This window comes from Budorcas taxicolor, chromosome 8, assembly GCF_023091745.1.
Source record: "Budorcas taxicolor isolate Tak-1 chromosome 8, Takin1.1, whole genome shotgun sequence".
NCBI lineage: Eukaryota > Metazoa > Chordata > Mammalia > Artiodactyla > Bovidae > Budorcas > Budorcas taxicolor.
The window spans coordinates 42,003,254-42,017,591 of NC_068917.1; the positions used below are offsets into that span (position 1 = coordinate 42,003,254).

General features: G+C 37.5%; 1 protein-coding gene across 1 annotated transcript in view; it reads left to right on the forward strand.

Annotated features, from left to right (window-relative positions):
- The window catches only part of ERMP1 (endoplasmic reticulum metallopeptidase 1), a 58,557-nt gene extending 46,913 nt beyond the window's left edge, over positions 1–11,644 (forward strand). The window contains exons 14-15 of the mRNA XM_052645184.1: positions 10,811–10,974; positions 11,101–11,644. Of these exons, the coding sequence (XP_052501144.1) occupies positions 10,811–10,974; positions 11,101–11,262 (326 nt within the window). The 3' untranslated portion in view covers positions 11,263–11,644. The remainder of the gene's footprint in view (positions 1–10,810; positions 10,975–11,100) is intronic.
- Positions 11,645–14,338: the final 2,694 nt, after the last annotated feature.

Here is a 14,338-nt window from a genome sequence, read left to right on the forward strand (position 1 = left end):
TTTTCCGGAATATCATATAGCGTGGAATTTTACTTGGTACCCTTTCCAGATTGGCTTATTTAGTAATTTGCATTTAAGGTGCTTTTATGTCTTTTCATGGCTTGATAGCTTATTTCTTTTTATTGCTGTGAATGTACCACAGTTTATCTGCTGATCTGTTGAAGAATATCTTGGTGGTTTACAGTTTTTGGCAATTCTGAATAAAGCTGCTATAAACACTTGTGTGCAAATTTTTGTGTAGAATAAGTTTTCAACTCATTTGGATAAAGATCTAGGAGTGCAATCGCTGGACTGTACAATACGCCTCTATTTACCTTTCTAAGAAGCTGCTGAAGTGTTTTCCGAAGTATGAACTCCTGCCAGCAAGGAATTTGAGTTCCTGTTGCTCTGCATTCTCACCAGCATTGGTGCTGTTAGTGTTTTGGAGTTTAGCGATTCTTATAGATGTGTAGTGGTATCTCGTTACTCTTTTGTCATTCCCTAATGACATATGTTGTTAGCATCTTTTCATACTTATTTGCCATGTGTATAACTTCTTTGGTGAGGTGTCTATTCTGATCTTTTGTCCATTTATTAATTTATTGTTGAGATTTAAGAGTTCTTTATATACGGGTACAAGTCCTTTATCATGCATTTTGCTAATATTTTCTCCCAGTTTGTATTTTCATATCTTAACAAGGGTTTTTCATAGAGCATAAGTGTTTTAAATTACTGAAGTCCAACTTACTTTTTTTTAATGGCATGCACTTTTGGTGTTGTACCTAAAAATCATTGCCAAACCCAAGGTCTTTAAATTCTCTCTGATGTTACCTTCCAGAAGTTTTAAAATTCTGCTTTTTACACTTATGTCTGTGATATGTTTGGAACTAATTTTTGTGAAAGGTGTACAGTCTGTGTCTAGATTGATTTTTTTGCATCTGTTCCAGTACCATTTGTTGAAGACTGTCCTGTCTCCACTGAGTTGCCTTTGCCGAAGATCAGTTGACTGTATTTGTGTGGGACTATTTTGGGCTCTATTTTGTTCTACTCATCTGTTTCTCTATTCTTTCTCCATTTACTGCACTGTCTTGATTTCTGTAGCTTTATAGTATTTCTTGAAGTTGAGTAATGTCAGTGTCTCGACTTTACTTTTCTTCAGTATACTGCTTATTGCCTGTCTTTTGTCTCTCCATGTATCAATTTGGCAATACCCACAAAATAGCTTTTTTAAAAAAAATTTTACTTTACAATACTGTATTGGTTTTGCACAAAATAGCTTTTTGTGATTTTGATTGGAATGGCATTGAACCTATGGATCAAGTTCGGGAAAATGACATCATTATTGACTCTTCCGATCCATGACATGGAATCTCTCCATTTATTTATATCTTATTTTTGTAGTTTCACACTTTTGCTCATATAGATTTTGTACATATCTTGTGAGATTTATACCTCAGTATGTAATTTTTGAGATGCTAATGTAAATAGTATTGCTCACTGATGGTATATAGGAAAGCAACTGACTTCTGTGTATTAACCTTGTATCCTGTAACCTTGCTATGACTGTTAGTTCCAGGATTTCTTTGGTTGATTCTTTCTGATTTTCTACATAGATGATCATGTCATTTACAAAGGCAGTTTTGTTTCTTTCTTCCCAGTCTTTATACTTTATATTTCCTTATCTCGTGGCATTAGCTAGGACTTCCTAGTTTGATTTTGAAACTGAGTGGTAAGAGGAGGTCATCCTTGCCTTGTTCCTGACCTTAATGAGAAAGCTTTCTTACCTGCTGAGGATGATATTAGCTGAGTATATTTTCTGTGGATGTTCTTTATCAGGTTGAGGAAGTTCCTATCTGTTTTTAGTTTGCTGCTAGTTTCTATTGTAAATGAATGTTGGATTTTATCAAATATTTTTCTGTCTTTTGATACGACCTTGTGGTTTTTCTTTTACCCTGTTTATGTGATGGGTTATATTACTTGATTTTTAAATGTTGAACCAATCTTGTATACCTGGAATAAATTCCACTTGGTTGTAGTGTATAATTCTTATACATTGTTGGATTTGATTTTCTAATATTGTGTTGAGGATTTTTACATCTGTGTTTATGAAGGAATACTGATCTTTAGGTTTTCCTGTAATGTTTTTGTGTGGTTCTGGTATGAGGGTGATGCTGGCCTCAAAATTAATTAGAAATTATTCCTTTTGTTCCTATCTTCTGGAAGAAATGGAAGAGAATTTGTATAATTTCTTCCTTAAATATTTGGTAGAATTCACTAGTGAACTGATCTGGGCCTGGTTCTTTCTGTTTTGGAAGGTTGTTAATCATTCAATTTCATTTAAGAAGAGACTTTCAGATCCTGTTTTTTCTTGTGTGTGTATTGGCAGGTTGTGTCTTTGAAGGAATTGGTCTATTTCATTTGGGTTATCAAATTTTGGTGCCTACAGTGTTCCTAATATTCATTATTCTTTTACTGTCCACGGGCTCATCCTGTAGTGTTGTCACCTATTTGACTTCTGAGATTAGTAATCTGTGTCTTCTTTTTTTCTTAGCCTAGCTAGAGCCTTATTGGTTTTACTGATCTTTTCAAAGAACTGGTCTTGACTTCCTATTACAATTTTATGAATTTCTGCTGTTTTTAATTACTTATTTTTTCTACTTAGTTTAGAAAAAGAAGAGTAGATTAAATCCAGTTTATTAAAGTGGAAGCTTTAGAGTATTGATTTTAGATCATCTTTTCTAATGTATGCTTTCAGTGCTGTACTTTTCCCACTAAACACTATTTTGGTGCATCTCATAAATTAAAATGCTGGTTCACTTTACTTTGTTAACATTTGTTTTTCAGTATCGATTTCTAGCATAATTTCATTGGGGTCTAAGAGCATACTTTGTATTTCTGTTCTAAATTTATTGAAGTGTGTTTTATGGTGCAAGATATGGTCTCTTGGTGAATGTTTCATGTGAGCTTGAAGGTGTATTCTGGTGTTGAAGTACTATGAATGTTTTTGATGGTGGTGTTTTTCAGCTAGTTCCCAGAGTCTGCTTAAATTCATGTTCATTGAACTGGTGATGCTATCTAACCATCTCATCCTTTGCCCCCTTCTCTTTTGCCTTCAGTCTTTCCCAGCATCAGGGTCTCTTCCTATGAGTGGGCTCTTCACAACAAGTGGCCAAAGTATTGGAGCTTCAGCATCAGTCCTTCCAATGAACAGTCAGGGTTGATTTCCTTTAGGATTGACTGGTTTGATCTCCTTACTGTCCAAGGGACTCTCAAGAGTCTTCTCCAGCACAATTCAAAAGAAGCAATTCTTCAGCACTCAGCCTTCTCTATGGTCCAATTTTCACATCCTTACATGCTACTAGAAAAACCTTAGCTTTGACTATACGAACTTTTGTCAGCAAAGCGATGTCTTTGTTTTTCAATACACTGTCTAGGTTTGTCATAGCTTTCCTTCCAGTGAGCACGCATCATTTAGTTTCATGGCTGCAGTCACCGTCCACAGTGATTTTGGAGCCCAAGAAAATAAAATCTGTCACTGCTTCAACCTTTTCCCCTTCTCTTTGCCATGAAGTGATAGGACTAGATGTCATCATCTTAGTTTTTTGAATTGAGTTTCAAGCCAGCTTTTTCACTCATCTTTTACCTTCCTCAAGAGGCTCTTTAGTTCCTCTTCACTTTCTGCCATTAGACTGTTAACTATGTACCTGAGGTTGTTAATATAACTCCCAGCAATCTTGACTCCACCTTGTGATTCATCCACCCTGGCATTTCACATGATATACTCGGCATATACGTTAAATAAGCAGGATGACAATATACAGCTATGTTGTACTCTCTTCACTATTTTGAACCAGTCAGTTGTTCCATGTCTGGTTCTAACCGTTGGTTCTAAGGTGGTCTGGTACTCCCATCTCTTTAAGAATATTCCACAGTTTGTTGTGATCCACCCAGTCAAGGCTTTAGTGTAGTCAATGAAGCAGAAATTTTTCTGGAAATCCCTTGCTTTCTCCATGATCCAATGAATGTTGGCAATTTGATCTCTGGTTCCTCTGCCTTTTCTAAACCCAGCTTGTACATCTGGAAATTCCTGGTTCACATACTGCTGAAGATTAGCTTGAAGGATTTTGAGCATAACCTAGCTACCATGAGAAATGTACACAACTGTGTGATAGTTTAAGCATTCTTTGGCATTTTTTTCTTTAGGACTGGAATGAAAACTGACCTTTCCCAGTCCTGTGGCCGCTGCTGAAAGTGAAAGTGTCACTCAGTCGTGTCTAACTCTTTGCATCTCCATGGACTGTAGTGTGCCAGGCTCCTCTGTCCGTGGAATTCTCCAGGCAAGAATACTGGAGTGGGTAGCCATTCCCTTCTCCAGGGGATCTTCCTGACCCGGGAATTGAACCCAGGTTTCCTGCATTGCAGGCAGATTCTTTACTGTCTGAGCCACCAGGGAGTTTTCCAAATTTGCTGACATATTGAGTGCAGCATTTTAACAGTATCATCTTTTAGGGTTTTAAATAGCCCAGCTGCAATTCTATCACCTGCAGTAACTTTGTAGTAATGCTTCCTAAGGCCCACTGACTTTATACTCTAGGATGTTTGGCTCTAGGTGAGTGACCACGATGGGTCATGAAGACCTTTTTTGTACAGTTCACCAATGTATTCTTGCCATGTCTTCTTAATCTCTTCTGCTTCTGTTACGTCCTTAGCATTTCTGTCCTTTATTGTGCCCATCTTTGTCTGAAGTGTTCCCATGATGTCTCTAATTTTCTTGAAGAGAGCTCTGGTCTTTCCCATTTTATTGTTTTCCTCTACTTCTTTGCATTGTTCATTTTAGGCCTTCTTATCTCTCCTTGCTGTTCTCTGGAACTCTACATTCAGTTGGATGAATCTTTCCCTTTCTGCCTTGCCTTTCATTTCTCTCCTTTCCTAAGCTATTTGTAAAGCCTTCTCAGACAACCATTTTGCCTTGCATTTTTCTTAGGGATGGTTTTGGTCACTGCCCCCTGTACAGTGTTACTAATTTCCACTCATAGTTCTTCAGGCACATTCTCTACCAAATATAATCCCATTGATCTATTCGTCACTTCCACTGTATCATCATAAGTGATTTGATTTAGGTCATACCTGAATTACCTAGTGGTTTTCCCTACTTTAAGCCTAAATTTTGTATTGATATATTAGCATTTTAATTATACTTGTTAAACATTACTTTCAGTGGTTTCAAGCTTTCAATAAGTTAACTTTCAAGTAACACTATACTGCTTCATGGGTAGTAGGGACATTTTATAAAATAGTATCTCAAGTTGACCTCTGAAGCAGTGAATAAGTCAGATACTTTTCTCTCTCTTTCACTTCTTAAGCTTTTTAATGTTACATGTGGGATTTTTTTCCTCCTCAGACTTATTTTTGATCAGCAACTTGAGTGCTTACAGTGTTTCTAAAAGTAATTGAAGCAATAATTTTTAAGGAGCCTTATTTTAAAACTTTCATTGTCAGATATTTGTTGTCAGGTAGATCGCAAGAGCATTTGGCCTGGCATTAGCAGACAGTTTGTTTACCTTTCTTGGTATATTTACCATGTTTAGAACTAGTAGTCAGGTCCTTGAGTTTCTCAAATGGTGGTCTGAAGTCTTCTCTCTAATATTATTTTGCAAAAGTATACTTGATCATGTCACTTCCCTAAGTAAAAGAGCTTTTCTGTGATTTCCTGTTGCTGCAGAACGCACTCCAGTTTTTTGGGAGAGAGCATGTTTGGTCTTTGGTAATCTGGCTTATGTACCTATTTCAGCTTTTTCAGAACTTCCCTTATGCACTCCTTAGCTGCATCCAAGTGCTCATTTCCATCATCATGCACTCCCTCTTGGTGAGAGTGATGTTTTCTTGTTTCTCTCTCTCTCTGGAACTCTGTTTCTTCTCTTGGCAAAATGTCAGTATTATTCAGACCTTTCTTTCATTGTCTCTAACAGACTGAGCAACTGCTATCTATTTTGTGCCTTTTGTACGTATCTCGATTGTAGCACTGACCTCCTTGTATCATGGTTATTTAGTTCATATCTGATTTTCCACTAGCATTCAAGGGAGGCAGATATGGATGTGTTTTTATTTTTCTTTCTAGTCTCTGTGCCCAGTAAATATTACTACCGCCTAATGGGCACTCAATTTGTTGAGTTACATTTGGCAATTTTTTTTAAAGATGGTATTCAGATACAAGGGAAAACCATGTTTGTTATTTCTAGTGAAGGTATTTTTTGGATAGGATTGACATTTAATTTAAATCAGTAAATTTTGAGTAAAGCAGGCTGTTCTCCATAACCATGGTGGGCTTTGTTCAATCAGCTGACAGCCTTAAAAAAAAAAAGACTTGCCTCCTTCAAGGAGGGGGAGTTTTGCCAGCAAGTCCTGGGGATTCTAATTCTTCCCTGAGTCTCCAGCCTGCCTGCACCTCCTGCAGGTTTGGATTTGCCAGCCTGTACAGTCACATGAGCCAGTTCTGTAAAATAATTAACTTTTTCTACATATCCTGTTTGTCTGCTGCTACTCCTAAGTCACTTCAGTCGTGTCCGACTATCTGCGACCCCATAGACAGCAGCCCACCAGGCTCCGCCGTCCCTGGGATTCTCCAGGCAAGAACACTGGAGTGGGTTGCCATTTCCTTCTCCAATGCATGAAAGTGAAAAGTGAAAGTGAAGTCGCTCAGTCGTGTCCAAATCTTTGAGTGAAAAGTATTTTCAAACATAACTTTCCCTCTTGCTTATTTTTATTCATTCATATATAAATATAAAATATATTTCTATTATAAGGCCTAATTTACATACATTGACATGTCCAGATCTTACAGTTCCATTAGTTTTGATAAAATCATACATAACCCCCTATCAAAACACAAATATTTCCATCACCCCATAAAGTTCCATTACATTCTAGTCCCCCTGAGCAGCACCTTTCTGATTTCTGCATTAAGAGATTTGATTTGCCTGTTCTTTAATTTCATATATACACATGGAATCATCCAGTATGAAATAGTGTCTGGTCAGTTAAGCATAATGTATTTCAGATTGAGCTGTGGTGTTTTTAAGTTGTCAATATTTTGTTCCTTTTCATTGCTGACTAGTAGTCAGTGTATCAGTCAGTAGTCAGACTGTCTCGTGGCTTATCACTCTCCTATTGATGGATACCTGGGCTCTTTCCAGTTTGGGGCTAAGGTGGATAAAGCTGTTACAAACATTCTTATGAAAAGCTTTTTGGGAATATGTTTTCCACCTCTTGTAGATAAATATCTAGTAGTGGAATTGTTTAGTTCATAGGATAGACTTATGTTTAACTTTCTAAAAATGTTGTTTCCATTTTTCTCTACCAGTATACAGTAATTCCAGTTGCTTTTCATTCTTCCTGAATTTGCTGGTTCTTCCTTTGTTTTTTCATTTTATCATTCCTCATAGGTGTTCCTTATCCTATCATTCCTTATAGTATCTCTTGAATTCCTCTTATAATTAAGATGTGGAACACTTTTTGAAGTGCTTATTGGCCATTCATATGCTTTGTTTCCTCATGTCTTTTTCCCTTTTAAAAACTGGGCTTATTGTCTTAGAGGAGTTTATATATTCTAGACACAATCTTTTATTAGAGACAGTGTTACCAGATTTTCTTGCCCATTCATTTTCTTACTGATGTCTTCTGATGGGACTTCTATCTTATCATGCTTTTCTTTTAGGATTAATGCTTTATGTGTCTTCCAAAAAAGCTTGTCTACCCAGACATTATGAAGATAGACTTTGTTTTCTTCTAGAAACTTTACAGCTTAAAATTTTTATGTTTAGGCTTAGGATCCACCTTGAATTAATTTTTGTATATGGCTTGAGGTAGAGGTAAAGGTCCTTTTCCCTTACAAATATTCAGTTCCAGCACCATCTGTTGAAGACTCTGCTTACTGAGTCACTTCGGTGCTCTTGTCAAAATTTTGACTCTCTATCCCTCACAACTTTGCCCACTTTCTTCTGAACTTTCTCTTCTGCACATAGTCTGTTGGGTTTTGTATTTTTTGGTGACCAGTGGCCATCATATCAGTCATGAAAAGTAACTGCATTTATTGTGTGAAGGCATAGTTCATTCAGTTTTAACACAGAAGGGACTTGAAAATCTAGTAGATAAGGGAAGCTGGAGGACACAAGATGGTAGTAGTGAAATAGTAAGATTTGGTTGTTAAGCAGTGGGATGAAGCACTTGTGAGAGATAAGGGCTCTAGCTGACACCTCTTAGGTGAATACTTCCTTTTTCTAGGCTTTAACAATTTAATTAGGAATAAACTCATTTTGTACCAACTGGTTTTCTTGTTCATGCCAATAAATTGATTTTTATTTAAATGCTAGCCTGTAAAAAGGAAGCACAGAAAAATTTAAATCTCTCTCCTTCCTGTACAATTTGGAGAATTCCAATAAAAATCAGGTCCCTGACAGGCAGATTGCACATCTACTGACCTGTGTTTTGTGATTACAAAGGTTAAGAAATCATTAAAAAGAAAATTGGTGGTATGAGGGTCTGTTTGTGTACCAGTTACCACATTTCTTAAATTATAGAAGCTTAATCATTTAATGATTAGGAGAGTGAAGATCCTTTGTAGTTTTTGGTTTTGACTGTTTTCCTTGCCATTCTTTACATGCTTATTAATTTTAGTATTTAGAACTTTAGTATTCTCTAATATAAAATTATATATATATATTATAATATAAAATATTATAAAATTTATAAGAACTGACACTGTAATGTTGAATCACCCTATCCATCTTGCTATCTTACTGAATCTTTTAATATTTTTTAATCATTGATACTAATGTTCTCCAGGTATACCAAGAACCGCCAAAATTTAAAGGGTTAGATAGTAAATACTGTAGGCTTTGCCATATGTCTCTGTTATAGATTCTTTCCTTTTTTGCTAGCCACTCTTTAAAAGCGAAAAACCCATTCTTAGCCCAAGAGCCATACTAACGCAGACCTCAGGTATAGTTTGTCAACTACTGTATACCATGTGTAAATACAGTATTTCTTTACCAACTCGTATGCCTCTGGTCTGTATATAAACAGTATATCCTGTACTTCTAATATACAACAGTTGTGTAGATAGTAAGCATCCTTGCCTAGTTCTTGGCATCAGAACCACAGTCTCTAGTGTTTTCCTGTTATGTAAGATATTGACTTTAGGACTAAAAGAGTGTATATTTTTTATCATGTTAAACAAGCATTCAGAACTTAACATTCCTTCAATGTTTTTTAATAAAGGATAGGTTTTAATTTTGTGAAAATCTTTTTTAGCATCTATAAAAATAATCATCGAATTTTTCTCTCATGGTATATTAGGTTATCATGTATTTTCTTAATGTGATGCATGATACTGGTTTGGGGTGTTTTTGGTACTGTTTTTAACAATTTAGGTATACATTATAAATGTAAACACACCGTGACTGTTACAGATCATAAAACAGTTGGTAAGTTTTCCTTACTTTTCCTGTCTTGCAGTAGTTTATGGGGCATTAGAACTGTTCTGTTGAAAAGTTGGCTGGAATTCCTGAGACGCCTTGTGCCAGGTGCTTTTTTCTTAGAGTGGTTTCTTTTTCTAGAGAGATTGGCCTGTTTTAGCTTTATTATCTCTGTGTTCAATTTTGATATCCTGTATTTTCCTAGCAATGTACCCATTTCATTCAGGTTTTCAAATTTACGGAAATAATAGTGATTATGTAGTGATTTTTAACATTTCTTCTTTTTTTTGTTGTTGGTTGTGTCATTTTTAATTCTATTATTGGTAGGTTTAAAAAAATTATTTTAATTGGAGGCTATTTACAGGATTGTAGTGGTTTTGTCATACACTGACATGAATCAGCTCTTATTTATCTTTGCATATATTAGTGTTTGCTCTGCTCTTTTCCAGTCAGGTTACCGAGTGATCGTCTTGTTAAAAGTATAAAAAAACAAAACAGATTTTTGATTACTAGGTCGGTTTGTTCTATTGTCTATTTCATTGATTTCATCTGTAATATTTCCTTATCTTTTAAAGATTCTGTCCACTTGCCTGAAATAACCTTTGTTCTTTATTTTTACCCTTTCTGAATATCTTGGGATACAGTGTGGTTAGGTCTAGTTTTGTAAGCTACATTTTTCTTTTAGTAGCTGGGTTGTGTCTATTCACATTTATTTTTATGACCAATACTTGCAGTCGCAACTGCCTCACAGTATTTATAATTACTTGTTTTACTTGCTGTATTTGTGTTCTTTTTTTTTATGATGTATAAGCTGATAAGAATACCACAAAAACTGGCATACAAATAGCAAAAAATTAAATAGGTGATCAAAACAAAAATATAAATCTTAAGTGCCAGAAACTTTTTTAAAGCGCAAAGCCAACAAAACAGATTTATCTGCTTTCCCCTTTCCCTCTGTGTTTGTTACAGGCAGCATTTGCACATTAGTCTTCCACTTTCACATTAATATTTGTCTTAATACAATGTATGTGGATACGCTAAAATCCTCAGTGCTCTTTTGCTCTGGTTTTTGCAGTTATTCTCTAGATTTCTGAAGAAGGGCTTCTGAGTGATAGGTAGGTTCTTGTATGTTTAAATGCCTGGGCCAAGGTGTAAACACAAGTTTTCTTATTATGAACTCTGTGCTTTTTCTGCACCTCATTGCTTACCTTGTTGATTCATAATGAACATCCAGACTGAAAGTCCTCCACTAGGTTTGTACTGAGTGTCTTTATTGCTAGTGAAGCATGAACTTCGTAGTCTGGTTTGGGTTGCTTTTCTTGAAGGTTGTTTCAACTGTTCTTCCTTTTATCCTACAGGACCAAGCCATATGTCATTCTATGTTCGAACCCACAAAGGGGCTACGCTTTCTCAGTGGTCTCTCGGCAACGGCACCCCAGTCACAAGTAAAGGAGGGGACTACTTTGTCTTTTATTCCCATGGACTCCAGGCCTCCACATGGCACTTCTGGATAGAAGTACAGGTGCGACGCTCCCATCATCGCTGCTATCACTGATCAGGTTCCCAGGGTGGTATGTGGCAAGACCCTTGGGATCAGTCAGTGTTCTGTCTCCTTAGAGCTAGAGAACTAATTAACTTTCTCCTGTAGGTCTTGGAAGAACAGCCTGAAGGAATGGTCACTGTGGCTATTGCTGCCCACTATTTTTCTGGGGAAGACAGATCCTCCCAGCTGGATGCTCTGAGAGAGAAGTTCCCAGATTGGACATTTCCCTCTGCCTGGGTGTGCACCTACAATCTCTTTGTATTTTAATCTTGTGGATGAGCTCTAAGTACATATCCAGTGGGATACTCCATGTGGCACAGTTTCTCCTTATGTTGCATGGACAGTTGTATGTAAGTCAGTGAATTTTAACGAGCGTATGTTCTAAGAACTTTGTGGGCTAACACTCTTCAGGGCTGAGCATGATCTATAATGGTTACACTGTGGAGTAGAGTGCATGGCCCTTTTGACACTTGAAAATACCAGTTTTCTGGCACGTAAGCACACATGGGTACTACACACACACGTCATTTTATATGACCTTAAGAACAAAAGCCAGCAAACCAGTTTTAATAGTTGAACCCTTAGGATCATGAAAGATGCAGAAAGTACTGTAAATCCCTTGTTAATGATACAAATGACATTTCCAGTTAAAGCCCAAGACCATTGTTTTTTGTGTCAGTAGATGGTAGGTAAAGTATCACAGGAATTAATGATCAGTCATAAGAAATTTGAGATGAAGACAGGCTTCTGAGGCCCCAGCCTGTGCTGGGAGCTGTGCTTCTCTGGGCAGCCTTGTGGGCAGCCTTTAGAGTGTGCTTGGTGGCTATAAGGCCCTAGTACTCTGATGTGGAAACCTGTATTGAAATGGTGGCTCCTGTCCTTCAGACACGTGGTCACTAAGATCCATCGTTGGGATGCTTTTCTGAGGTGGTTTTCAATACCTGCTTCCTTTTGGGGTTTCCAGGCTCTTCTGGTTTAGAATACTGTCTGTGGAAGTACAGGACATGAACTTCCCTTCTCAGAGCGCTGAGGTGCCCCATGCTGGCTGTTCTGGGGGTGGGAGGAGAGTGGGAGTGGCTGGACATTTTATTTTGATTCTTAAAGGAATGAACAGAATATTGTTATCCAGAGTTAATCCTTCAGGGCATATTATTGATGCACTGGGTCCTTGTTTTCTAGCCAGTTGAACAGGTTAGTTTCTCAGTAACTTACTGTGTCTGGCAGAGCTGGCTTTCCTGAGACTCGAGGCTGTGGCTTGCACTGGAGTGTCCTTCTAGCTGTTGGTGTTTAGGTCCTGCACAACAGCAGCTCTAGGACTCAGAGGTACTTTTCATGTTGAGGAAGATGGCTGTTGGCTCCAGCAGTGGAAGAGTTTGGCGAGAGCAATGGTAAATTCTGCTAGCTTTTTTCCATTAAAAATGTAAAAAGTTAGACACTTTTTGTCTTTAGTAAGTTGGGCTAAAAGAGCCATAGTGAAACAAACAAAACAGTGGCACTCAAATCTGCCTGAACAGAAAGAGCATAAAGCTGCTTGTCCGATATATACAGTGTGCATTCTGAATCGTGCTCCTATTTCCTCAAAAACTGGGCCTACACAGACAGCAGGGTTACAGCCAGAGCTGAACGGCACCATGCTGTCACATGCATGGACACTGGAGCCAGTGCTTCTCCTGGACTTCGTAAGAACCATAGAGCTGACCCTTGAACAACACGGGTTAGGAGTGCTGACCTCTGCACTGTTGAAAATGTGCATCATCACACCCCTGTATACAAGGTTTTGTCTCTGTGGATTCAACTATGGATCATGTAGTACTGTGATATCCATTCAATGAAAAACCCCTGTATAATTGGACCTGTAGTTCAAACCCATGTTGTCAAGGGTCAGCTGTATCATTAGTCTTAGATGAGTCAAGTGACACACACAGTCTGCACTGTAGCTTTTATAGACTCACAATTGTGGAGAAAAATAGTATCTAAATGAATTTCAAAATACAGGCATATTTTCTGTTTCTGTGGTTAATCTGAAATAGATTACTGGAAATTATTTATAGGGAAAAGAAAAGCAAAAGCAAACTTCCAAATGTGGAGGAAGGGCACTACCTGAGGTCCCTGTGATTCCCATCTGCCCCACCCCGCCTTGGGAAACGCGTTGTTAACTCCTTTTTGATAATAATCATGGTTTTCTTTGCCTTTATTTTCCTATGTGGACAGTTTGCTCTTGTTTTGGTTTTCTTTGGCATTATAAAGCTCTAATGTTGTAGAAGGTCAGTAACAAGATGCACATTAGACTCAGGGTATGCTTAACAGTCTGGGGGACTGCTTTAATGCCAAAAATGGTTAAATAATTGCACACAATACTCATGGCTCTTAATAACACACTGTCAGATCAGCAGTCTGAAGAACTTGTTTTCGCACAGTACTACACATTTGGGGAAAGTGTGAAGGATTGTGATTTTGAAGAAATTCTTAAAATTTACCCAAGAACGACGGTTGCATGGAGTACTTCTGTTTCCATACTTCAGCAGATGTACATAGGCCTGATCATATTTCTAAACCATTACTACCACTTACTTAAGAAGCCAGCCTGCACACTCAGGAAGCTGTGGGAAAAATGAATATGTCTGTCCATTATCTTTTCACTGGTTTGCTAGGGATGAATTGTTGCCTTACAGTTTAACTGAAATAAACATGTTAAATACTAGTCAGTATCATTAACAGAGAAACAGACCATCATTGTTTATATTTTCCTGTAACCCCCTCATCTGAAGAGTTATTTTAAATCCATAAAGCCTTTTAGAGCTTAAAAAAAAAAAACACAACAACTCTGCTGTTAGAAAGACCTAGTTGGCTCCTGTGGGTATAATTGCTATTTTAAAGGGTCATGTGAGCAAAGAAATCAACATGGCTTCAACTGGAATCCATTTTACTGTGGAATGAAATTGTGCATTTGAATTTCACAGAAATTAAATGTTGAGCCTATAGCCTGTTTAGCAGTTTTATCATCACTGTTGGCAAAGAAAATCACTGAAGGGCCAGTAAAAGATGTTCTTTCATTGGGGGACTGGGGGGAAGAAAATACTATCTTTCAGCCAGACAGTGACCCGCTGCTCACAAGAAAGGCACACCACCAGGCCCCAAAATACAGAACCCACTTGTGAGCTCCAAGAGCTCCGTGCAAGTTACCTCCCTTTCCAAGTGAGTTCCCTCAGAACAGTTCAGTACAAGGTGAAACAGCCAAATAACTTATGTTCTTAATAATACCTTGTGTTTTAGGGCCAATAAAGCCAAAATGCATCTATGCCTCATGTCTGTTTTTATTCGAAAAAACATCTTGGGCATTTTT